The 26,952-nt window shown below is 40.1% G+C and overlaps 1 protein-coding gene across 1 annotated transcript; it reads left to right on the top strand.

Moving 5' to 3' along the window:
- Nucleotides 1–490: 490 nt before the first annotated feature.
- LOC119792163 (aldehyde dehydrogenase, mitochondrial-like) lies at nucleotides 491–24,485 on the top strand. Its single transcript, XM_038298663.1, has 13 exons — nucleotides 491–604; nucleotides 7,897–8,001; nucleotides 8,189–8,329; nucleotides 9,720–9,799; nucleotides 11,541–11,652; nucleotides 11,924–12,052; nucleotides 15,162–15,275; nucleotides 17,434–17,536; nucleotides 18,800–18,984; nucleotides 19,621–19,785; nucleotides 20,622–20,779; nucleotides 21,554–21,668; nucleotides 24,206–24,485. Exons 1-13 carry the CDS (start codon nucleotides 491–493, stop codon nucleotides 24,236–24,238), a joined length of 1,554 nt encoding a protein of 517 aa, XP_038154591.1. The 3' UTR covers nucleotides 24,239–24,485.
- Nucleotides 24,486–26,952: the final 2,467 nt, after the last annotated feature.

Raw genomic sequence — 26,952 nt, 5'->3', positions numbered from 1 at the left:
GCTGCCATTGTTCCAGGCAAAGAAAGGATAGAGTAGCTCGGCCCGATGCGCATCAGACCCACAGCTAGAGATTCTTCAGCCATGCGTCAGAACTAACCTTCTACAATCTCTCGCTGCGTGGCTAGCTTCCAGCCATGGTGTTCTGACGTGTCAGGAACCAATCGTGTACAACAGGCCGTCTTTTGTGATTGGTTGGGGTTATTCATTGATTTCTCACTGTAGTTGGGACCATTTATTTTAGTTTCACTTCCAGACCTTCTATTTCACTGCTTGCTAAGCGGCTGTGGGGAGATCTTTAAGCCACATGCTAAAAATGCGTCAGAAAAGATCTCCTACTGCGCCTTTAAAAGTCAGTAGTGAGCTGCGCTGCCTGTCCACAGGGGGGCAGCAGAATCCCCTCGCTTTAACTCCAGCCTGTTTTTCCAAAGAAGAAGAATCAAAGTGAAATCTGCACTGATCCACATTCAGCCTGACTGCAGGGAAAGTCAGCATGCTCCGCACCGTGCTCTCCCCGCTGCTTCCCCGCCTGATCCGGCCGCCTGCCCGCCTCTATGGAACCGCCGTTCCTGTTCCGAGCACCCAGCCGGAGGTCCATTATAACAAGGTAAAGTCAGCAGCTGCTGAACGCTGCGAAACTCACAAACAGAGGCGCAATAATGAATGCAACTCAATAAGGAGTTAATGCTCAGCAGGAAACTGACTTTTATCTGACTTGGGTTATTTCTGAGGAAGCTCGTTGAGCGGAGAGGTTGAAGGTTCAAAGTCCAGCTCTAAGATCACCTGTTGGTGGAAAAGGTGGGCGTTTCCCCCAGCAGGTGGCGGTAGAGCTGAAAGCTCACTGCTGATAAATACACAGGTGATCATGTTCAGGTATTCAGGACACTGCTGATCAGGACACGGTTGATAAGGTACAGGTGATCAGGACACAGGTGATCATGTCCAGGTGATCAGGACACTGCGGATCAGGTGATCAGGTTCAGGTGATCAGGTTCAGGTGATCAGGTTCAGGTGATCAGGTTTAGGTGATCAGGTTCAGGTGATTGGCTCAGAGTCAGGATTACTGAGTCACGTTAGGTTGATAAAAACATGACACCATAAAGTGGAAAGAAGGAAGAGTTTGTAGCTGTTTACGTTTATAACATGAGAGGAACGTGGTTAGTTTAGTGTTTTTCATATAATTTAATAGCACCGTAGGGGGCGGAGCTTCAGTCAGCATAAAATGTAAGTGATGGTACTCAGTCATCGAGGTCATTCCGAAAAAGAAAATGAAAAACAATCCACTGGACTTTGTTTCCAAGTTTGAAGACATTTCTCTTCCCATCCAGGAAGCTTTTCAATTCATAATGTCAGAAATAGCGTTGAGTTTCAGGCTTTATACCTATATAAGGAAACCCCACCTTAAACAGAGGAGGTGGACTCAGATTTCAGGTTTAAAAAACGTACAATGCAGGAACTGAGTTCATCCCTTCCTGCTATCATGGCGACAGCTTTACAGGAGAGCAGAAGACCTCGCCTGTTCAACCAGGTCAGGGGTCGGCAACCCAAACTGCTCAAAGAGCCATAATGGACAAAAAAGAGAAAATAAATCTGTCTGGAGCCACAAACATGTAAAAGTCTTATATATGCCTGGTTTGGCACTACGGGCTCTAAGTGTATTATCCCACTATAGAAAAGGACTATGTCGGCTTAGATATATAATAAGCTTCATTCATGATTAAATGTTTATCCTGGAGAAAGTGTCACATGGCAGCATGAGGTGAGGGAGGAGCAGTGAACGCTCTCACTGTGCGGCGCTTCACCGCGCGGTTTAAGTTTTGGTTGCATTGATGAAATTATAGAAACTGGATTATGGAATCTTTCTATGGAGGACGTGTTTCTGTTGGGAAGAGCTGATGGAGTCATGAGGAACCAAGCAGGAACTGACATCCATCAGAGCAGAGCTCTCTAACCCTGAAATCCCCCATCCCAGCGCTCCTTGGTGTGATTTACATGTTTAGGATTTGGGGAAAAATGGAAGAAAGTTCCCATCCCAGCATCAGAGCTCTACCTGTTAGATCTGTGGACGGTTTTCCATCCTTGCAACCAAACTAGCAGCAGTAGTTGAGTTTGGAGATGTAATCCACTTCTTAAATCTATCTTTGCTCTCCTCTAATTAACCAGAAGTTCTGCAATCCCACTTTTTCTCTCTCTCCCAACTTTGTGATTGGCTGCATATTTAGCCTTCCCTGGAAATGGCCAGGGAAATGTTTCTTTTTATTTTTTGACAACCTCTCATCACAAAGCAAAAATGCAGGCAATCCTTCCACATTGATAATGATAATTCTTTATATCCTCTCTTCTCATCAGCTATCTTCCTTTTTTCCCTTTGGGTCCGAGACACACCTGCAGCTTTGTTAGCCTGGCACCGTGCCACACTGGCTGCCAGTTATGACCACTGATCTCTATGGCTTTGACGCAAACTATCATTTAAATGTATTTATTATACCAATGTTTACAGCATTGGAAAACATAATACTTTTTTGTTTGACCTTCTGCACACCATAAAAAAAAAAAAAGAGTTTGAGAACTTTTTGTAAAATGTCCAGGGAGCCGCAAGCGGGACGCTAAAGAGCCGCATGCGGCCCCGGAGCCGCGGGTTGCCGACCTCCGAACCAGGCCAACAATTCCCTTTAAAGGAAAAGTCCGGTCAGTAAGGAATAATCATGGATCATTATTTATACCTTAAACTAAGACATTTGTGGTGATTTAATGAATTTAGCTTTAATCAGTAGATTTCCAGAAGACTTCACCATTGAAATTCTCCAGAGCTATAGTGAAACTGACAATGCCCACATGCATGGCAGCTGGATGTTGGAATACATCGGGTAAAAGTGAAAAAAAAAGAGTTATTCCACCTTTCTGATTCCTGATCCTCCACGGACGGGTTGGTCGTTGGATCGCCAACTTGAAGAGGGAGGATTTGCCATCGAACTTCTGGCCAGAGAAAAAACACGTAATATGTAGCCAACATTTGGAAGAAGAATGTTTTCAAGATGACTTGGATAATAGCGCATTGTGACAAACACCAGATACAGCACTGGGACTTGATCAACAGCCGATACCGCACCGTGACGTCACTAACCAGTAGGTGGCAGTAGTGTTCTTTGACAAACATGGATGCCTCCACTAAAAATGAAAAACGCTGATCATTTTTTGAACAGTATGTAATAATTTCATTTTTAAAGTACTTTCAGAAGTTTGAGAATATGAGCGGACTTGTCCTTTAACAACCCCCCCTTTCAGAGACATAGACAGGTTTGGGGCATTGCAGGTTAACAAAGAAACCAAACAACCCCCATTCCAAAGGGGTGGACCCGTTCGTCTGTTCCTATTTGCATGTTTTCTAAACTAAAACCAGGCTTTGTTGGGCTACTGAATAAAACCTGGAACTCAACGCTATTTCTGACATTTTGAATTGATAAAGCTTCCTGGATGTGAAGAGAAACGTCTTCAAACTTGGAAACAAAGTCCAGTGGATTGTTTTTATGTTTTTTTTTTTTTTTTTTTACTTTTTTGGAATAAGAAATGACAAAGTAGCAGGAATATGCAGTTATCAATATAAACAGCAGGAGTTGCACTGAAGAAAAGGCTTACATGATGTACTGTTTTGAAATGTTACGCAGTTGTAATAATTTATCATCAATTGAATTCACTTTTCACATGCGTTTATCTGTTTTTATTCTGGTCTATATTTGGATTTTAGTTTCAAATAAAATCTTGACAAATTAAAACTTTTTTTATGCAGAAACGGTACAACAGGCGTTCATTCAGGGTGGGCATTCAGCCCCATATTTGTGCGCAGTAGGACTGAAAGCTAGGGAGTTAATCAGTAACTCACCATGGTTTGTGTTCAAAGCTGCCTGGAAGAAGGCCAGCCGTCCACATGACAGATAACAGCGATTAGTTCTAGTTTAAACTGATGCTATTCAAGACATTTGCTTACTGGCTGTATATAGGAAGTAAACAATCCCTCAATTTATTTACAGGATTAGGGAGTGATAGTTTCAGTGAAATGATCCTGTGATAAATGTCCCTGATCCCATGACTTTAATCACAGGATCAGAGCTGTTTGGGGGTTTCAGCAGTAAATCTCAGTGAGAAGGAGAGTTTTCACTGGAAACAGGAAGGCAGCTGACCACCGTTCCTAAAAATAAAAAACCTGCAGTGCTGCCAGTCAGCCTTAACCCTTTATAGTGTTAACCCTGAATAGTTTTATTGGACAGAACAAGACCATATTACTTTTGTGTATATATATATATATATATATATATATATACAGGTGCTGGTCATAAAATTAGAATATCATGAAAAAGTAGATTGATTTCAGTAATTCCATTTAAAAAGTGAAACTTGTATATTATATTCATACATTACATACAAACTCATATATTTCAGATGTTTATTTTGTTTAATTTTGATGATTACAAATGACAACAAATGAAAATCTCAAATTCATCATATCAGAAAATTAGAATATTGTGAAAAGGTTCAAAATTGATGGCCCCTGGTGCCACACTCTAATCAGCTAATTAACTCAAACCACCTGCAAAAGCCTTTAAATGGTCTTTCAGTCTAGTTCTATAGGCTACACAATCATGGGGAAGACTGCTGACTTGACAGTTGTCCAAAAGACGACCATCGACACCTTGCACAAGGAGGGCAAGACACAAAAGGTCATCGCTAAAGAGGCTGGCTGTTCACAGAGCTCAGTGTCCAAGCACATTAATAGAGAGGCGAAGGGAAGGAAAAGATGTGGTCGAAAAAAGTGTACAAGCAAGAGAGATAACCGCACCCTGGAGAGGATTGTGAAACAAAACCCATTCAAAAATGTGGGGGAGATTCACAAAGAGTGGACTGCAGCTGGAGTGAGTGCTTCAAGAACCACCACACACAGACGTATGAAAGACATGGGTTTCTGCTGTCGCATTCCTTGTGTCAAGCCACTCTTGAACCACAGACAGCGTCAGAAGCGTCTTGCCTGGGCTAAAGAGAAACAGGACTGGACTGCTGGTGAGTGGTCCAAAGTCATGTTCTCTGATGAAGTAAATTTTGCATTTCCTTTGGAAATCAAGGTCCCAGAGTCTGGAGGAAAAGAAGAGAGGCACTTCATCCACGTTGCTTGAAGTCCAGTGTAAAGTTTCCACAGTCAGTGATGGTTTGGGGTGCCATGTCATCTGCTGGTGTTGGTCCATTGTGTTTTCTGAGGTCCAGGGTCAACGCAGCCACATACCAGGAAGTTTTAGAGCACTTCATGCTTCCTGCAGCTGACCAACTTTTTGGAGATGCAGATTTCATTTTCCAACAGGACTTGGCACCTGCAAACAGTGCCAAAGCTACCAGTACCTGGTTGAAGGACCATGGTATCCCTGTTCTTAATTGGCCAGCAAACTCTCCTGACCTTAACCCCATAGAAAATCTATGGGGTATTGTGAAGAAGAAGATGCAATACACCAGACCCAACAATTCAGAAGAGCTAAAAGCCACTATTAGAGCAACCTGGGCTATCATAACACCTGAGCAGTGCCACAGACTGATCGACTCCATGCCACGCCGCATTGCTGCAGTAATACAGGCCAAAGGAGGCCCAACTAAATACTGAGTGCTGTACATGCTCATACTTTTCATGTTCATACTTTTCAGTTGGCCAACATTTCTATAAATCCTTTGTTTTTATTGGTCTTCAGTAATATTCTAATTTTCTGATATGATGAATTTGAGATTTTTATTTGTTGTCATTTGTAATCATCAAAATTAAACAAAATAAACATCTGAAATATATGAGTTTGTATGTAATGTATGAATATAATATACAAGTTTCACTTTTTAAATGGAATTACTGAAATCAATCTACTTTTTCATGATATTCTAATTTTATGACCAGCACCTGTGTGTATATATGTATATATATATATATATATATATATATATATATATATATATATATATATATATATATATATATATATATATTCATGATGATAATAATGACTAAAAACAGTCACTTGCCCTAATATGGTAAAAAAAAATATAAATCCAGAGAGGGCTTCAATAAGAAATTCAGGGGAAAAAAAACAAAAAAAACAAATGCAGAAAGAAAGAAACACATTTTATACTACAGCATAACCATCAGAGCATTTATGCTGATACAGGAACTTACAGTTTTTCCACTTTTTAGCCTAACTTTTTAATTTTTAGAATTGGCTGTTTACCTTTTTTATTGAGCTTACAAACAATAACATTGCCGTATTTTCTACTAAGTGGTTTTTATAGCCAAGTTACCAAAAATGGTGACTTACATGATTAAAGATCCCTGGCGTTAACCAGAATCTGGGTAAAAAGCTTATATCCACAGAATTTTACAGGAAGAATTAAAATGGAGTGTTGTTATGCAGATGTAAGGTAGCAGACTCTTTGATAGAAAACCTCTCTTGGGGTTAAGTTAGCCAAGAAATTCAAAACTAATACATAAATAAGATAAAATGTTAGGATCGATTTGTTTGGGCTGAACGGTGGCACAGGTTGTAGCATCGTTGCCTTGAAGCGGTGGGCTCCTATGTTCCGTTCCCAGCTAAGGGTTTATCCGCCTGGTGTTTGCATGTTCTCCCGGTACGTCTGTGGGGTTTTTCTTGGTGCTTCAGCTTCATCCTACTGTCCAAAAACATGACTATTAGGAGTGAGCGAGTGATTGAGTGTGGGGCCATGTTTTGGTTACCATGTGGGGACAATTTCCCAAAAATAGTCCCTGATGGGGGGCCAATGACTGGACCCCATGAGGAGAAGGTCTCTTCTTGGGATGGGGTTGTGTTAAGGACTAAGGTGTGAATTAAGCTTAGCTTAAGTTTAGACGTGTTGGTAACAGTCAGGGTTTGGCCATAGAAATAAGTGGCAAATGAAGAGAAAGTCCCGATAGGCATAGCGTGAAAAGTTTATGTATAGTCTCCGTCCCCCTGAAATCTTTAACGCTTGTTTATTCTAACACGGGTCGACCAGCTAACAATCGGCATTTGGCAAAAAAATCTGGGTGGCAGCTGCATGGCCTCTGACCTCCTAATGCTGCCTCCTAAAACTGGGTTAGTTTTGATGCTGTCACCAGTGTGACAAATATCAGGAAAGTAAACAATGTAGAGCAGCATGGAATAAAGCCAGGGCGTAGTCAGTGTGCTTTATTGCTTCACTCTATTATCTGTCTTGATCCCTCTCATCAGAGCTGCTCCATGTTTATCAAATGTAAACAGAAGCCACTGGTGCGGTGTGTCGACGTCCGTACGTTTCATTCAATGGTGTCAAGTAAATTAGCGGGTCAACCCGGGTGTGGTGTTCCCGCAGCATGCCGATCAGAGCCGAGGAGATTTTAACGTGGGTCGCTTGTCGAGTCGTTTGATCCGGGTAGAAACGCATCAATGAGCTGTTCCCGCTGCCACTAAAAGCTGATTGTTCCTGGATTTAAACACGTTTTTCATCTTTATGTTACCTAGTTAGGACCATTTATGGTATAGTTTCTAACCGTTTGAGGAACAACAGGTTTTGTGGGGACCCAAGGCCGGTCCTAATGTGGAAGACACAATTTTTAATGTTAAAGGTACAGTTGAGGATTTTCAAGAATTTCTGAAAAGAACCGACCTCTCCGCTTAAAAAAAAATAAATAAATAAAATAAGTAAATGCACATGGACAACCTGTACCCACTCCCGGGGGGGGGGGGGGGGGGGGGGGCTGTTAAAAGGCCATTTTCTTATCTTGTTTTCTTATCGACAGAAATGTAATCGGTGTGTTTCCTGTTTCACTGGAACCTTTATTTTACCTCACTGGAAATGTTACTGTAGAAAATGTGAGATTTCTTACAATGTTTTCTGCTTCAGCTCTTTATCAACAATGAGTGGCAGGATGCTGTGAGTGGGAAAACCTTTCCTACAATCAATCCATCCACTGGAGAAGTCATCTGTCAGGTTGCAGAGGCTGATAAGGTAATGCTGGCAGGACAGAAATGCCTTTTTCCTGACTTACCACCTGATTCCTTTGTAAGGGAATATATGCATGAAAAAAAATCTATTCTTGTTCTCCGGGTTTTTGTATAGAGTTGTTTGTTCTGCATTTCTTTTAATCCTCTCAGTGTTTAGCAGAAAACAGAATAAATCCTTTGCCCCTTTCCAGGCCGATGTGGACAAGGCAGTGAAAGCAGCACGTGATGCCTTCAGGCTGGGCTCCCCGTGGCGCCGTATGGACGCGTCTGATCGCGGTCTGCTCCTTTACAGACTAGCTGATGCTATTGAGAGAGACTCTGCTTACCTCGCTGTAAGTAGCTAGTTAAATACTGATGTCTGGAAACTTTCCTCTGTATGCTCCAGTACTGTCTGTTCACACCTCAACACTTATCTCTAAAGAGTTGCTGTTTTTTTTATTTTTAACACAAAAATATATTTTTTCTCTTTATCTGAAAATTATTAAGGCAATTTTTCTTTTTTTTATTGATTTAGATTTTGAGTAAGATTGAAACTGGAACATATGACTACTAAAAGTTTCTGAAACTGTCAGAAATCCTAAAGTCCTGATGCAGGAAAGTGAAATAAACAAGATTGTTTGATATGCAGTATCAAAAATCTATAATTTCTAGGGCTGCAACTTGCGATTATTTTGCAAATCGATTAATTTGATCAATAATTTGATAGCCAAAGGTTCCTTAATAAAGACTTTTTATAACATTAAATCCGGTGAAACTAAAACCTTTCCACTTGAGGAGTTCTGGATAGAGGATATTGACAGATGAAAACCTTTTTTTTATCTTAAATGCAAAATTTGTATATATATATATTTTTTTTAAATTAATAATTACTGCTCTATGTGGAATCACTCTGTCAGCTAAAAGCATGTTTCATAGTCTCTATACTCAATTTAACGATCAATCGACTACTAAATTAGTTGACTATTATTTCAGCAGTTGATTAATCTGGATTAATCCGATTAATTGTTTCAGCACCAATCATTTCTTTTTCCCTTTGTCTATTTTTATTTCTAAGGAAGATTTGCTTAAGCAGACTGGATGTTAGACCTAGACCTCTTAGACATTTTAGTTCAGCTTTCAGACAGTAAAATATCTCTGCTTCTTTTTCTATGTCTGCTTCTGTCTCCTTGAACCCCAGTCGGCCTCAGCAGATGGCCGCTCACACTGAGCCTAGTTCTGATGGAGGTTTCTTCTGGTTAACAGGGAGTTTTTCCTCTCTACTGTCGCTACAAGCATGCTTAGTGTGAGGGATTGCCTTCGAGTCGCTGAGTCGATGCAATCAGCTGGTTTTCCTTAGATAGAAAACTTTGAATCAATCTGACTGTATGATCTGGTGAACTGGAAAGTGACCTGAGATGACATGATGTGAATTAATTTAATAAGCAGCAGCTTAGCAGTGAAATGAATATTTCCACTTCATAAAGTGCAGTAGTGATCTAATGTAAACAGTGTGGGAGAATGTTCCAGTTTAATGCTCACTTTTATTTGTTGGAAAATAGTTTTTTGAAAGTGACTTTTTTACTTTTAGCTTTTGTACCAGAATTACCTTCATTATAATTACTTCTATAACTTTATGATGTTTTTTTAAACACCATTCTGTGTTAAAAGCCTGAATATGATGCAGATTATATGCAGTTTGTTTAAGAAGCAGCAGTTGATCATGAAACTATTTTCTTGCCTCAGGAACTGGAGACATTGGACAACGGGAAGCCGTATGCCATCGCCTATATGGCTGATTTACCTTTGGTTGTGAAATGTCTCAGGTGAGAAATTCAGAACAATGAGCTGAGCTGGTTTTTGGAAAATGATTAAAGGTGATATTTATGTCAATGCTTTGTGTTTTTTAATTCTCTTCTCAAGTTTCATGTTAATTTAACAAACCAGTTGTAAATTGACTGCTGTATTATAGAAGTTTTCGTTTTTAGAAAGAATATCTGTTTATCTGCACATGCAGAGTATGAAGGAGAATACAGACGTCCCACAGCATAGCCCTGTTTATGGAAGTGTGACTGTTTCCAGAAACGTCCGATTTGCTGTGTTATTATTAATGTGTTAAACAATTGGAGCTATTATTATTAAGACCACATAAGAACAAGATGAAGGGTGTAAATAAAAAGAGAGCGGAATGATTACAGCAGCCAGTAGTGGAGCAGTGACTGCAGCTGTGTGTGTGGAGGGAGCCCGATGCCCTGAATGCTCTCCCTATGATTTATTAAGGCACGTGAAAGGGACTGAAATGAGGTTTTTAATTAGGGAAAAGGTTTCAGATTTCCATCCACAGTTGTTAGCTATGCTTGGTGTTCTTTCTGCTGGACGTTGGTGGAGGAAGTAAGACCCCCAAATCTATCCAGGCCAGACATGTCTTGGTGCTAGTAACCGGTGCACCCCCACCCAGCCTCCCAACACCTTCCTGCCAGGCCACAGGGTACCAAGCAGAAGCTCAGGCCACCTGGGGGGTCAGCACAACCCCTGCCTGAATCCCCACCCCTCACAGCTACTCTAAGCTGCCAAAGCTCATACCTCCTCTGAAGCCAAGGATATATTTAAAGCTTCACTGTGTGACATCAGATCTGTCACTAAATGGGTCATGTGACTCAGAGCGCTGCTTTCAGGCTGCCCGATTCCCCCAAAACACAAGAGCCACAGCAGTAGCCATTCAAAATTTCCCCACTTTTCTTGATGGGCCCTTGGCTGGTCTCATATAATTCCTTTTTAAACATCAATTTTTGTACTAAAAATGTTTCTGTCATGATTTGTGGACATTAAAGGAGAAGTCCGGTCAGCAGGGAGTAATCAATGGATCATTATTTATACCTAAAACTCATACATTCACTGTGATTTAATGAGATTAGCGTAAATCTGTAAAACTAAAAATAATATTTTTCGTCATGATCACTGAGTCTGGGAGCGGCCATTTTAGCCTAAATATAGTAACCCCTCCCTCCTGCCATCTTCCAGCAGTGACGTCACGGTGCGGTAAGCCTAGCGCCATTCTCCCCGCTTTACAAGCAAAATCAATGACAATTATGATGTCAGACAGGCTGTAGTTGGAATGTTTTGGGTGTACTATTCCTTTAAATAAACCAAGATTGATGGATTTCACTCAGTCAGCACTTTATTTTCATCTTTGCAAGGAGAGAACAGTTCATCATTTGGCCCTGATTGCACCGTAATCAGCCCCGTTCTGCCTGGGCAGTGTTCGTTCCCCCTTACTTACAATAATGGAAAGTTGTCAGCGTCAGAACAAATTACAGACACTTTGGTTAAGCAGTAACATGTTATAAATGAACCATGAGAAGGTACTGTATGTCTGGTCTGCAAACACCCCTCACTCAGGGGAACTGTGTGGCCTTGCAGATGAAGCAGGCTTTCATAGTGAGTGAATTGCATAAATGAATATATGAAGTAAGAGAAACTAGATTTTCCAAACACACAGGCCTTTGCATTATCTTTGAATAGCAGTGTTCTTCAAACCTGAAGCTGTTTTAAACCTCCTCTCTTTAGGTACTATGCCGGTTGGGCAGACAAGTGGGAGGGAAAGACCATCCCTGTTGATGGGGAGTACTTCACCTATACCAGACATGAACCTGTTGGAGTCTGTGGACAGATTATACCTGTATGTGTGGGTTTTATGCATGCTTAGCTGCAACAGCACACCTGTCACATTCGTGTTTAATCTGTGATGAAATTAGAGATCTGCCTTCTGTGTAACTAAATTATGCATATTAAATTACTCTGTTGTGAGAAATGTAGAGATTTGCTAAGGCTTAATTCTCTGCTGATTTAAGTTTATTTTTCCCATTGCATGCAAACAAGCTATGTTTTAAAAAGAGAATGGATCAACAGTTTTCTGAAACTGATCCATGTTTTTCTTCCCTTTGCTACAGTGGAACTTTCCTCTGGTGATGCAAGCCTGGAAACTGGGTCCGGCCTTGGCAACGGGAAACACAGTTGTGATGAAGGTTGCTGAGCAAACTCCTCTCACAGCTCTCTACGTGGCCAGTCTCATTAAAGAGGTATCCTGCTTTTTAATTTTTACACTTGAATCAGATCAAACATGAAGATTTTCCTTTTTTGAGGATATTTCTCAGAGTTTATTTTTCTTCATTGAGATTAGGGAAATGAACCCATGTGGTGGTTGGATTAGAAAATGGCGGTCTACATGCCTACGGGAATCCTACCTAGTCTAAAAATAGTTTACTGCTGTATAAGAGGACCCTTTGTAAAGCAAGAGCAACATATTTCTCCCCATTAATAGAGGAGAATAAGAATAATCCTAGATTTCTTTTTAATACTATTGCCAAATTCACCCAGAACCATAGCTCTGTTGAACCGTTCATTCCACCTGCTCTTAGAAGTAATGATTTTATGGGATTCTTTATAAATAAGATTGATCTTATTAATAAGATCATAAGCACTCCTCTCTCTGCGATTGTTTTGTCTGTGGAAGGTGGGGCAGTGTCTGAGGTAGTCATGAACTCTGAACCAGGTTTAGACTGCTTTGCGTTGAACTTTCAGAGTTAGCAAAACTATTGTCTTCATCTAAGCCTTCAACTTGTATGTTAGATCCAGTTCCAACCAGGTTATTTAAGGAGGTATTCCCTTTGATCTCCTCCTCCATTTTAGATGTGATCAATCTATCTCTGTTACAGGGATTTGTACCAAAGGCTTTTAAGGTTGCTGGAATTAAACCTCTGCTTAAGAAACCGTCTTTGGAACCAGATGACTTGGTCAATTAGAGACCTATATCCAATCTTCCTTTCTTATCCAAAATTCTTGAGAAAGTAGTTGCCAAACAAGTGTGTAACCTCTTTCATATCTCTCCTATCCTGGCTTCTCTTCATTGGCTTCCTGTTAAATCCAGAATAGAATTTAAAATCCTCCTTCTCACATATAAAGCCTTAAATGGCCAAGCTCCATCTGATATCAGATATCTGATTGTTCCTTATGTTCCTAACAGAGCACTTTGCTCTCAATCTGCAGGTTTGCTAGTGGTTCCTAGAATTTCTAAAAGTAGAATGGGAGGCAGATCTTTTAGTTATCATGCTCCTCTCCTGTGGAACCAACTACCAGTTTTAGTCCGTGAGGCAGACACCCTGGCTCTGTTCGAAATCGTGGGCTGCATCCTCCAAGGACGCGGTCTACCTAGACTGGATCCTTCAAAGTCCTTGAAAATAAGGAGACCGGAAGAGTTTTGGATGTGAATTCAAACAGGTCCACCCTTCGGCTGGTTTTTACCGCCGTATGCTCTGTTGCCTAGCAACCGTGAAAGTTGACACACAAAGCAGGAAAAGAATGAAAACCGAAGTTTTCAAAACTGTTTGTTTATTTATTTATTTTTTATTCTGAAGTGAACAAAGACTACACTCACAAGAATCCAGAGAGGAATAAAGGTTCCAACCAGCGGGAGCAGGAACAAATAAAATCAAATGTAATGATAGAAACCTTAGTCAGTTAAATAACCTGCTGCTGTCATTCTGCACATCTCTGATGTTGCTGCTATTTTCAAATAACCATTACTGTAAAAATGTCCATAGCTGCATATTGGTTATTTATTCTTCAGTTTTATATTGTTAAAACACTTTACAGTATTGTATTGTTTATATTTTAACTCTTCCCTATTATGTTATTCTTATACATTTTTCTAAGGTCCTCATTTGTGTGACCATTTTCAATAATCTTTCTGCTGCTGTAAATTTTCCCATTGTGGGAAAATAAAGGGATTTTCTATTCTATTCTATAAAAGGAGTCGAAAGATAAGTTAATCTAAACAATGTATGTGTAAAAAATCTATCTGCAAAATCTCTAATATTCAACAACAAAAAATATTTAACTAAGCATACTGTGCAAAACAGCAATAAAAAAAATAAAACTCCTATCAGATTTATAGTTCCCACACTGCAGATATATTAGAATCTGTCTTTAAATTCCAGCCAAACCCATTTAATCAGTAACAGATTAAAACCTTTAGATAAATCAAACATTACCGCCACATATCTGACTCTATAACCATTAAAACAAATATTTTCATTAATCTCAGACGGAACTATTAAATGACTTGTATTATATTAAACTGAACTTCCAATTTTCACCACTTTTCGGCGCCGAGTGACATTTCCTCTGATCACAGCTTGCTTGGTCTCCCAATGAATCCTGGGATATCCAAGAATACCGAGGATACATCAGACCCGTCCTTCAAATCGGGCAAAAAGAAGGACGCATTTTAAGGCCGCATAACGAGGACTCTTGGAATCCGACCAGACCTCGGCGCCGCGCTATGACGTAAACGGCCTTCAAATCTGGCCTTCTAAGGATGCGTCCTAGGTTTTCGAACAGAGCACCTGTCCACTTTTAAGGCTAGGCTTAAAACTTTCCTTTTTGATAAAGCTTATAGTTATAGTGGCTCAGGTTATCCTGAGCTATCTCTATAGTTATGCTGCTGTAGGCTTAGACTGCTTATTCATTTCGTCATTCTGCTTCACTTTATCTCCATTCTTCCATTCTGCGGTATTTGTTAGTTCAATCTCTAACGTTCTGCTCTCTCTGCTTCTTCTCATAGTAGCTTCATGTGGTCTGTTCCTGTTTGGCTGTGACTCCATCCTGGAGAGAAACATCAGCTGTGTTGCTGCCATCAACACCTTTGTTTATAGATCTTGGAGATCTGGCTGTTTTTCAGTGTGGTCCTGTTTCTCTGACTGTGACTAACTGGATGTGCTCTCTTCATCCTCTGACATGGGAGCTGGCTCTGAGCTCGTCTGCCCGGCTGTGTGTTTCCTGGCTGGGGCCACCTTTTACAGTTGCCTTTTGTATCTATGCTTCTTTTTCTATGTCTGCTTCTGTCTCCATGAACCCCAGTGGGCCTCAGCAGATGGCTGCTCACACTGAGCCTGGTTCTGCTGGAGGTTTCTTTCTGTTAAAAAGGAGTTTTTCCTCTCCACTGTCACTACAAGCATGCTTAGTGTGAGGGATTGCTGAAGTGTCAACGCGTCGATGCAATCAACTGATTTTCTTTAGATAGAAAACTTTTAACCAATCTAGCTGTATGATCTGGTTGAACTGGAAAGTTCCTTGAGATGACATGTCGGCGCTATAGAAATAAACTGAATAAGTGTTCTTTTTGTTCAGGTGGGTTTTCCTGAAGGTGTGGTCAACATCTTGCCTGGAATGGGACCGACAGCTGGAGCAGCCATTGCAGGCCACATGGACGTGGACAAGGTGGCCTTTACTGGATCCACAGAGGTATATTGGTCAGAATGTCTCCTTCAGATATTCTTAGGTGCACTGCGTTGAGTGCAGAAACACCATATTTATTTCCTCTGAAAATTCTTAAGTCTGAGCACTTTATACCTGATGTCCACATGTTTACACTGTGTGTTGTGCTGTTATGGAAGTTATCAGGAAGTTAGGCACTGTTTCAACAAAAAAGAGAGGGTCAATCTTGTCTTTGTACGTTTATTTGAAGGCTTATTGCATTTTAATAACCAGAGTAATAAATCTGACACCATATATCTTAAAAGCAACAAGGTATTGTTTGCAAGGTTCTAACAGAAGTTCACTCCTTTAGACAGAAATGTAAGGTCACTAACTAAAACATACTAATTTCTTGTACTAAATAATTGTACATATAGTCATGCACAAAATTTTCCACAACAGTATTCTGGGTGGTCAGATGATTGCTAAATGCAAACACATCAGACAAAAAGTTCTCCTCATTGTCCTTGCCATACACCGTTCTGTTTCTTTTACTGCAAAACATTTACATAACACCTGCTGCTCAGATAAGCTGAATCCTAATCCTCTTCTGATCTCTCACATTCCTAGAATCAATGTTTGTTGTTTTTAAGATTATGCATTACTACCATTTGAGTTTTAGCCATAAAGTTCCCCCAGAGATCTGTGTGGTGATGCCATCCCAGCACATCCATGCTTGTTTGTTGGAACCTCCTGAATCAGTTTACAGCATTGAAGATTTTCACTAGTGTGAGATGAAGCTGGTAATCTAATCTCTTAGGAACAATGGCAGCAAGAGGACCAATCAGGACATAATGCTGGGTGGGAGAGGCTTTTTAAATCATTGTGCTAACATTTAAATCTCAGTGTTTGTTTGAATAAAAAAAAAATACTTTATGTTGCTTTTTTCTAATAAGAGTTTGGGCCCAACCTGTAATCTCAGGTGGGACTCCTAATTGAGTCAAAAAAAAACTAACTAACGTAGGAGTAAAGATGAAATGAGTTAAGGTTAGATGAGTTGAGCTCTTCTTATTTACTTTCTACAATATCACCCTAAACATGCAGGGTTTTTTTTTTTATGCCACTGAACATCCCACACTGCAGTGAGGCAGTGGGACAGTAGGGGACGCTGCAGTGATAGTCTTCAGTTAGTTTAGAATAAAACGGCTTACTGCCATAGATTTTCAATGGAAGATTTTAAAGGAAAAGTCCGGTCAGCAAGAAATATTCAATGGATCATTATTTATACCTAAAACTAATACGTTTGCAGTGATTTAATGAATTTAGGGTTAATCAGTAAAAAAATAAAAATAATAAATTTTCTCACATTCAGTGAGTCTGGGAGCGGCCATTTTTGCCCAAATATAGTAGCCCCTCCCTCCTGCCATCTTCCAGCAGTGATGTCACGGTGCGGTAAGCCTAGCGCCATTCTCCCCGCTTTACAGGCAAAATCAATGGGAACTACTAGACTGATCTGCAATCAACAACAATCATTGAAGATTTCCAGAGGACTTCACCATTGAAATTCACCAGAGCTATAGTGAAAGTGACAATGCCCACGTGCATGGCAGCTGGATGCTGGAATACATCGGGTAAAAGGGAAGAAAAAATAAGTTATTCCACCTTTCTGATTCCTGATCCTCCACGGACGGGTTGGTCATTGGATCGCCAACTTCAAGAGGGAGGATTTGCCATTGAACTTCTGGCCAGAGAAAAAACACTTAATATGTAGCCGACATTTGGAAGAAGAATGTTTTCAAGATGACTTGGATAATAGCGCGTTGTGACAAACACCAGATACAGCACTGGGACTTGATCAACAGCCGATACCGCACCGTGATGTCACAAACCAGCAGGTGGCAGTAGTGTTCTTTGACAAACATGGATGCCTCCAGTAAAGCACATTCACATGAAAATTACTCTGAATTAAAAACACTGATCATTTATTGAACAGGATGGAATAATTTCATTTTTAAAGAACTTTCAGAAGTTTGAATTCTGAATATGAGAGGACTTTTCCTTTAAAGGTCAGTTTAACCTTGACCTCTGTTTATAAAGAATATATCAGAGCAGCTAAGTTATCAGATGACTGTAGTTTGGGTTTAGAGAAGTTTTTTTAAACTTAATGAGCACCAAATATGCTGAGCTCCTGGTTTTTCTCTGTCAGGTGGGCCATCTCATCCAACAGGCAGCAGGCAGCAGTAACCTGAAGAAAGTCACGCTGGAGTTGGGAGGGAAGAGTCCGAACATCGTTTTGTCTGATGCCAGCTGTATGTATTCTCCAGACTCTGTGCTCTCAACAGCAGCATGTCGTTTCATCTCGCTCTTTGGTTTTCATTAATTGTAGCAGTCAAGTGGATTGTCTTCTCTGTAAAGTTTAGTTCTTCATACTGTCTCCTCTTTGGATTTTTGAGTTTGACATTCAGAACCAAACCAGTGAAGGGATGGTTGGGATGCATCCAGGTCATAGTTATTCCAAAAAAAGGTTAAAAAAACAACCCGCTGGACTTTGTTTTTGAGGACCAGAATGTTCACATTTTGGACAAAGAAGATAGCTGGTTTGAGAGGGGTGTGAAGGAAGCCACCCATGTTAAGAAAGAAAAACCAACCTTACAGAGGGGGTGGACTCAGGTTTCAGCTTTCAAAAACCTACAATGCAGCAGTTGAGTTTATGCCTTTATGGTCAATTTCACAGCACCCCCTGCTCTATGGCATCATTAAAGATCAATTGCAACCAGATGGCTTCTGTGAACAGATAGCTTAGTGCAGGGATGTCAAACTGGTTCCAGAAAGGGCCGTGTGGCTGCAGGTTTTCTTTCCAACCAAGCAATAGCACACCAGTATCCATGCATCTCATCAAGGGAGTCCAATCTGAACATGATGACTTGATGAGATGACTGGATTCTGGTGTGCTATTGCTTGGTTGGAAAGAACCTGCAGCCACACGGCCCTTTCTGGAACAAGTTTGACACCTGTGGCTTAGTGGATTCTGTTCTTCAGCGCTCTGAGGGAACATGTTCTGGAATGCATGGACCGACATAATCTTTAAGACGGAGGGAAATGTCTTTATTAACACGAATTCAACACATTGTAGTAAACAGATAAAAGGAGGCAGAAGATGTCTTTCAGTCATCAATGCACACATTCAGCGGCACACATTTGCTCCGACGTCGTAAAGGTTATTTCTAATGAGAACCCGACTTAAGAAGCCCCCTTTTAAAACAATTCATGCCCATTGCTAGCTCATATCATTAGCTGTGGATTTATGTTTAATCTGGACTGTTTCAAGAGTTAGGCGGCTCCCTGCCAAACCCTTTTCTTATCAAATATCCTTTGATTTATCAACTGGCTTTTGTTGGAGGGCAGCTCTGCTGCTTAGGGCCGCCCAGTTTGAAATAAACACATGAAGAAAAGTCTGTTGGGTTGTTAAAGTCTACCCACTGCTAACAAAATGCATCCATGTCTCTACTGAGTGCATTCCTACTGTGATCTCATCTATGCTGCTGTTTAATGATCTTTTAACACTTTTCCAGTGGAAAATGCCGTGGAGCAGTCCCACATGGGCTTGTTCTTCAATCAAGGCCAGTGCTGCTGCGCTGGCTCTCGACTCTTCGTCCAAGCAGACGTCTACGATGAATTTGTGGAGCGTAGTGTGGAGCGTGCTAAAAGACGAGTGGTGGGAGACCCGTTTGATTTCAAGACTGAGCAGGGCCCTCAGGTAACGCCATTTCCTGTGATGTTTTAAGTTGGTTCCAGGTCTTCATGTGTTCATGGCTTAAAGCCGGGCATACACTGTGCCAAATGTTTAATCGTTGCACGCAGCTACAACTGAAACTATATAACGAAACGGCAGGGTTTGACAGTTCCCAGCTCACGATGTTTATTCTTCCACTGTCCGACCCGACGCTCTGATGCGATCTACCTGCTCACACTGCATGTCAAAAAAACCACACGTCGGACTCAGCGCAGAGAGACGGCACTGGTCGGACTCGTCTGGAAGAAGAACTACTCCCTTGCTTGCACATGTCCAGTGCTCGCGGTTCTTGTAAATCGGCTCTTAGCTCTGCTTCAGCAGCAGGCTTTACCCACCAACACCTCACGACGGCCGACTGAATTTCAAACATTTTTGATTTTCTCCCGACCTTACGATTCCTGATTGGAAGGTGGTCGTGAGAGGCTAATCGCCCCTAGCTACCCCCTGTATACTACAGGACACAATCAGACTGAAAGTCGGCCCGATGGAAAAAATTCTCACGCCAGTGGAGAATCGGCCCGAAAGGGGCAAAAGATCGCACAGTGTATGCCCAGGCTTATAGTCTGTAAGTGATTCTCTTTCTTCTGTGACACTTTCAAGGTGGATCAGGAGCAGTTCAACAAGATTCTTGGCTACATCAGCAGTGGGAAGAGAGAAGGGGCAAAGCTGATGTGTGGAGGAGGAGTGGCTGCAGACAGAGGCTACTTCATACAGCCCACAGTGTTCGGTGATGTCCAGGACAACATGACTATTGCCAGGGAGGAGGTCAGTGTTGGGGGAAGTTAAAAAAAGGAGAGCAACTTAAATCACGTTGGTTTTCATGCACAACAGAAGGATAAGTCTTTATAGTGAAAGTCAGCCCTAGGGAGAAATTTGGATATTTGCAGCACTGAAATTCAGAAATGATAAACTGCACAATTTTCTTTCATCCAATCCAATTTGTAAATAATTGAGTACAGCCTCACATGCATTAATGCCTGCTCTGTGCTCAGCCCTAAATATATATGAAAAACACATATAAGGCATTCCAAAAAAGTTAAACAAACAATCCACTGGACTTTGCTTCCATGTTTGAAGAAGTTTTGCTTCCCATCCAGGAAGCTTTTTCAATTCAAAATGCCTGAAATGTTGCTGTGTGCTCGAGGCTTTATACAGTAGTCCAGCAAAGTCTCGTTTTGGCTTAGAAACATGCAAATTGAAACGGAAGAACGGGTCCACCCCTTTGGAGTGGGGTTTGTTTGGCTTCTTTTGTTAGCCTGCAATACCCCAATCCTGTCTATGTCTTTACAGATGATGCCCTCATAGCAGTATGAAGGCATTCAGCTCTGATTGAAGTTGGAAATCAAGAACTTTATAGCAATATACTGATGGGCCGTCCGAAATGGCTGGAATGGGACGCTCAAGAATGACTGTTCAATATACAACCAGTCCACTGAGGATGCAGCGTATTAAAAACCTGCCTCGGTTCCTTAGCAGCTCTCTGTAATTTCATTCAGTACATTTAGAGAGGCAATTTAGAGAAACAACTGAATGAGATGATCCAGTTAGATTAAAGACTTCGGCCCATGTTGAGAACGGTTGTTATTTCTGTTGTCTTTCAGATCTTTGGTCCAGTGATGCAGATTCTGAAGTTTAAGACACTGGAGGAGGTTATAACCAGAGCCAATGACACCAAATATGGACTCGCAGCTTCGGTTTTCACAAATGACATTGATAAGGCCAACTATGTGTCCAGTGGGCTCCGGGCCGGGACAGTCTGGTATGTGAACCTTTTGTTAAGTCTTAACTATGCCAACCTGATTTGTTAATTAAGCTTATTGCCGTTGTGCAGCGCCTGGCGAGCAGTTTGCAGTTAAGGGTCTTGCTCAGAGACCCATAGTGGAAGCTGTGGGGATCAAACCGGGTACTTGCAACCTTCTCAGAGCACAAGCTCCCTGCTCTAACCCACAAGCCAACACTCCCCCACAAAATTTAACCAATGCATTTAACCAATCACCAGACCAGATGAGTTCTTGATAAGTTACGCAGAAGTTATGCACAGGTTACTCATATGTTTTGGATGTGCTAGACGCCACGACTTATGAGTAACTGACACTTAGCGTGTGTCAACGATCAAATAACTTACCTGTAACTTATGGCTCACTACTTGCCATATGTTGACATGTGCCTGACTGACCTATAGCTTATCCGACGTATGCCACCATTTTTGCCATATTTATTTGGTCCGTCAGGCATACGCTGGTCTAAATCGGCAAGGTATGACAGGGGTGTGAAGAAATTTGGTAATAAAGACAATGATAGCAAACTCAATCTCTGATCAGAAAAGTGAGGATTTTCAATGGCCTAGTCAAAGTCCAGATCTCAGTCTGATTGGATCGGGGAATATAACAAAGGCCAGCAAACAAAAAAGGAAATTGACAAAAGTTCCTTGATGATTACTAATTGGTGCTCAGAAGTGTTGTACATACTTTCACTCTCACTGTGAGTATAATATGGAGGTAAAGTGACTTTTTTTCCCCCTCCCTCTCAACAGGATAAATTGCTACAACGTGTTTGTACCCCAGGCTCCATTTGGAGGCTACAAGGCCTCAGGGAATGGCAGAGAGCTAGGCGAGTATGGGCTGGAGGCCTACACAGAAGTTAAAACAGTAAGTAACCAACACAGACATAAAGTCCTGAAAGCTACAGATAGACAGTTTAACAAGATTTAGAGAATTCTATCAATAACTAGACTGATATGTTTTAATAATAAACCAAGTGAAGAAAGAACATGGCTTAAACAACCATCAAACCTTACTACTTGAAGAGAATGTTAATGGGAAACGGGATTAAATGTTCAGAATGAAATAAACATTTTAACTTCCATAATATTGATTGATAAAGCTTTTTAAAACACCAGAGTTTTACTGAAACAAAAGAGTTTAAAGCAACAAAAGAAACCTATAAAATCAAAACAAATAAAAGCATTAACAAAGCTTAATATAATGAACATAAGACACTTATATCAAGGTTGCTCTCTGAAAGGTAAACATAACCTTAGAGGCATTATTGCTGATACTGGCTCCTTAATTTTTTTAGTTTCTAAACCTAAATAGAACTGTTAACTAGGCTTATTAACTTTTTAACTTTTCAATTAGCTTTTTTGCCTTTTTTTCTTGACTTGTTAACTTTTTTTTTCTACTTATTTACAGAAGGTAATATATCATTCAAGGGCTTGTGTAATTGGTCAAATACCAACGTAAGATGTATAGCATGTAGCTGTGTCTTTTCTGAATGACTGGATACAATTCTTTAGCTTCTATACCTCACTAGGAACATTTGTCAAAGTCCATTTGGAAGGTGTGTGGAAGGGTTCAAAAACTGTAACTTACCCTATAAAGTAGGGGTGGGTATTGGAAAAGAAGTCACGATTCGATTCGAATCACGATTCACATGCTACGATGCGATTCTATCACGATGCATCATGATACTTGAAATATTGTGATGCATTGCGATATTTTCACTGAACACTGTAAGAAAAAGATACAGCCCTTACCAGTGGCTGACTGGCTGGGTATGATCTGGATCGTGTCTTCAATTGATACATAACTGAAAGCAGTTGAATTCATACATAGCTGTATTTATTGAAACGACTTTTGGAGGTGTTGCCATGAAAACAAATACTGGACACAAATATTACTATTACTGGCCTGGACACACTGACAAAAAGATCTTAGGATTCATCAAATTCATTAAAAGAACAAAATAAGAATAATCAGTGCCGTTTACATGGCCTCAGTGGTCCTTTAAACCAATAAAATGAAAACATTCAACTGTATATTTCCCCTTTTGCAAATTACGTGCATCATATCAATTTCGTTTTTACCTTCTTTGTTTTTAAAGCCAAAATGCATCCAAGCATCTGACTTGAAATGTGATGGAGCCGCGGGGCGAATTTTCATAGTGTCCTCCATGTTTTATTATGACTCGTCGCAGTATCCCACGGCCGGAAATGCTTGTGACACAAAGCAGCGGGCGTCAACACATCCGCAGCGACATCTGCTGGACTGGAAGTTGTATTCCACTTGGTTTGGCTGATGTGCGCCAACCATTCATGTATTTTATTTGTTCATTTTTTTTTTTTTTTTTAGTAATCGATTCTTGAAGGCAAGAATCGATGCAGTAGATCACAAAAATTAGAATCGCGATGCATCGATATGACGATTATTTTGCACACCCTTACTATAAAGGGCTCCGAGGTATCCATATATTTATTTTACTTATAATGTATTAATTTGAAGAAATATTTATTTTTTATATAATACTTTGTTTTAAGATATATTTATAGCCCTAAATAAAAAAGGTTGTTAAATAACAGCAAAGAAACCCACAAAAATAATCAAAATACATTAATTACAGTGTTAAAAAAGCAAAACATTATATATTTAAACACATAAACATTTCTTGTAATCAATCAATGAATAATAAACAAATGCATACAGACAAAATAAAGAATACATTTCGGAGTACATAAAGTTTTAGTTTCTATCCTATTATTGAATGTTAAATCGAACAACTTTCCATACGACGTGAGTCTCAGGAAAAGTTTGGGAGAAGATGGAAATAAAGGTCCAGCTGGACCTCACTGAATCAAAGCGGGTCCCTGGACCTGCGGTTCTTCACGCCTCAGACTCGGTGGACGGGAAGTTTCATTCTGTCCAAACCAGCCTTGGGGTGTTGGTGGAGATTCTCAGTCATCCAGGTCACAATCATTCTAAAAAGTTAAAGTTAAAAAAACAAAAAAATGTTCCAAGTTTGAAGACGTTTCAATTGTATCGCTGCGTTGTAGGTTTTTGAGAGTCCACCCTCTCTGTTAGGGATGTCTCCTTTACTGAGAGACTGGCTCTTTTCATCTGGCATGGGTTTTGGGTGTCAGGTTGTTCCTTTTTACTGAATTCAGAACCAAATCCAGTATGATCTCTACAGCAGGTCCACAAGGTCAAATCAAAGCTTTCTGGAAGATTAATATACAAAGGTCAATGGAGATATTCCTTTTAAGCCTTTTGTTCCTATTTACAGAAAGATGTTTTTTTTTAAAACAAAACCTTAGTGAAACTCCCATCTGAGGCAATATAATGCATTAGTAGTGATGCGTGATGAAATGTATGATCTGCCTTTTATAATTATTGCTTTGCTCTGATTTCAGGTGACAATGAAGATTCCACAGAAGAATTCCTAAGCATTTCTCCAGAAACCTGGAATTATGGTCTTTCTTTTTTTTATTTTTTATAATCTGTTTCTGGTTAGTCTGCTTTCCAATGTATTCCCTTCTTCTTTTTCTCCGCTGATATCCTTACTAAAGCTAGTCTGTAATATGACGATGTGTCCAATAACATTTGACTGTAAAGCTTAAAAGGGGAGAAATACTGAATTCCAGTATGCATTTACGGTGATTTTTGATAATAAAGGTAGTTGATAAAAGAAGGCAACTGTTGTTTTCTTATCTTTGTAATTTAGGATGTTCTTAATGATAATACTTAAACATGTAGTAGTGATGTGGAATATGCTAATTCTCCTGGCCCAGTTCTAGGTGGGTTTTAGATGTTTGTGTGGAAGTGGATGGAGTTGTCTGATGCATTATGATGATTTACATTATATTATATTTACATTTGAGCAGAAGTTTTCAGCCTTAGAAGTGCAGAAACTGCTGACTCCGGTAAATATGGACATCTGCTTTTTCATGAACGTCAACTCTTATCTTAGTTGCATAATTTTTATTTCATTTGTTGTGCATTTGATTTAAATGTTTGCTCATATTTTTACTATTCATATATATTAATCTTGAGGTCACGCCACAGCAATATTAACAATCTATACAAACAAAGGAAGTCAAACTACTTGCTCGCTGGTCCAGAAACGGCCTGTTTTTCTACTAAGCAGAAGTTGATGATCAAACTTAAAGTCTCAGATTGGGCATACCTGAGACTCAGCATTAGCAGAGTTCATGGCCAGTGTTTAAATAATCCTAATCCAGATCTCAGAGGACCTCATGTGATTGAAGAACACCTTCTGTGGGGACTCTTTAAAATCCCTCCTTACTTGCATTCTCTAAATATTTAAACAACTCTTCATACCTTCTCCATGAATTCAATAAACTTGTACCATAGAAACAATAATGGCATGAAAAAAAATGGAACCACCAGGCTGCTCCAAAGCTTTCTGCCTCCATCTGTAAATGGAGGTTATAACTGCGTTAATAGAGGTTATTCTCTATTAATGCACTTATTGGTTAACTTTTCTGGAACAGTTTTTCCTATTAATCTGCATAGCTGTCTCAGAGGTACTCCATAACAAAATTACATGTTTAGATTTGAAGGAAAACTCTGGTCAGCAAGCAATGATCAATGGATCATTATTTATACCTAAAACTAATACGTTCACAGTGACGTCACGGTGCGGTAAGCCTAGCGCCATTCTCCCCCCTTTACAAGCAAAATCAGTGGGAACTACTAGACACATCTGCAATCAACAACAATTATTGAAGATTTCCAGAGGACTTCACCATTGAAATTCACCAGAGCTATAGTGAAACTGACAATGTCCACGTGCATGGCAGCTGGATGTTGGAATACATCGGGTAAAAGTGAAAAAAAAAAGTGTTATTTCACCTTTCTGATTCCTGATCCTCCACGGACGGGTTGGTCGTTGGATTGCCAACTTGAAGAGGGAGGATTTGCCATCGAACTTCTGGCCAGAGAAAAAACACGTAATATGTAGCCAACATTTGGAAGAAGAATGTTTTCAAGATGACTTGGATAATAGCGCGTTGTGACAAACACCAGATACAGCACTGGGACTTGATCAACAGCCGATACCGCACCGTGACGTCACAAACCAGTAGGTGGCAGTAGTGTTCTTTGACAAACATGGATGCCTCCAGTAAAAATGAAAATTACTCTTAATGAAAAAAAATTATAATTTATTGAACAGTAGGTAATAATTTAATTTTCAAAGTACTTTCAGAAGTGTGATTTCTGAATATGACCAAACTTTAAGAAAATGTGCAAGTTTTTTTTTTATTGATCCTAAAGCTTCGTAGTGAAATATACAAGAGGCACTCTGGAATTCTAAAGGGGATGGGAAAGGACCAGAAACTGATCCTCTTTTGGCATAATATGAGTCTTGTGAACATAAAAACAGTATCCAAAGAGACAGTCATTGCCACCTTCATGGAGGACAAGTATTGACAGAAACCTGTGCAATCAGAAACTGAATCTCTCGGTGAATCTTGTAACTTAAAAACAGTGTAAACTAGAAATAAAAGTATGTTCTCCGTTTGTTAAACCCATCTGCATTTGAATGAAAATGCAGAAAAAGTCCGGTCATTTTCCAAATTCAAACTTCTGAAAGATCCAGAAGTAAACATCCATATGTATACAGTGCATCCAGATGTATACGGTGCATCCAGATGTATACGGTGGATGGTAAAAATGAAGGAGAGTTTTAAGGTGACTTATATATACAGTATCTTATGTACAATAAAAATGGTGGCAGGTAGGTGCGGTTTTTGATCTGTTAAATTGATAAACCGTTTAATTCAATTCAGTTTATTTATATAGCGCCAAATTCACAACACGTCATCTCAAGGCACTTTACAGTTCAACCAGATCATACAGTCAAATTTATTCAAAGTGTTCTATCTAAGGAAAACCAGTTGATTGCATTGACTCAAATACAATCCCTCACACTAAGCATGCTTGTAGCGACAGTGGAGAGGAAAACCTCACTTATTCAATTCAATTCAGTTTATTTCTATAGCGCCGACATGCCATCTCAAGGAACTTTCCAGTTCAACCAGATCATACAGCTAGATTGGTTAAAAGTTTTCTATCTAAGGAAAACCAGTTGATTGCATCAACCCGTTGACACTTCAGCAATCCCTCACACTAAGCA

Source organism: Cyprinodon tularosa, unplaced genomic scaffold (assembly GCF_016077235.1).
Source record: "Cyprinodon tularosa strain WSP-4 unplaced genomic scaffold, ASM1607723v1 ctg411, whole genome shotgun sequence".
Classification (NCBI taxonomy): domain Eukaryota; kingdom Metazoa; phylum Chordata; class Actinopteri; order Cyprinodontiformes; family Cyprinodontidae; genus Cyprinodon; species Cyprinodon tularosa.
This window is presented reverse-complemented; position numbering and strand designations above follow the sequence as displayed.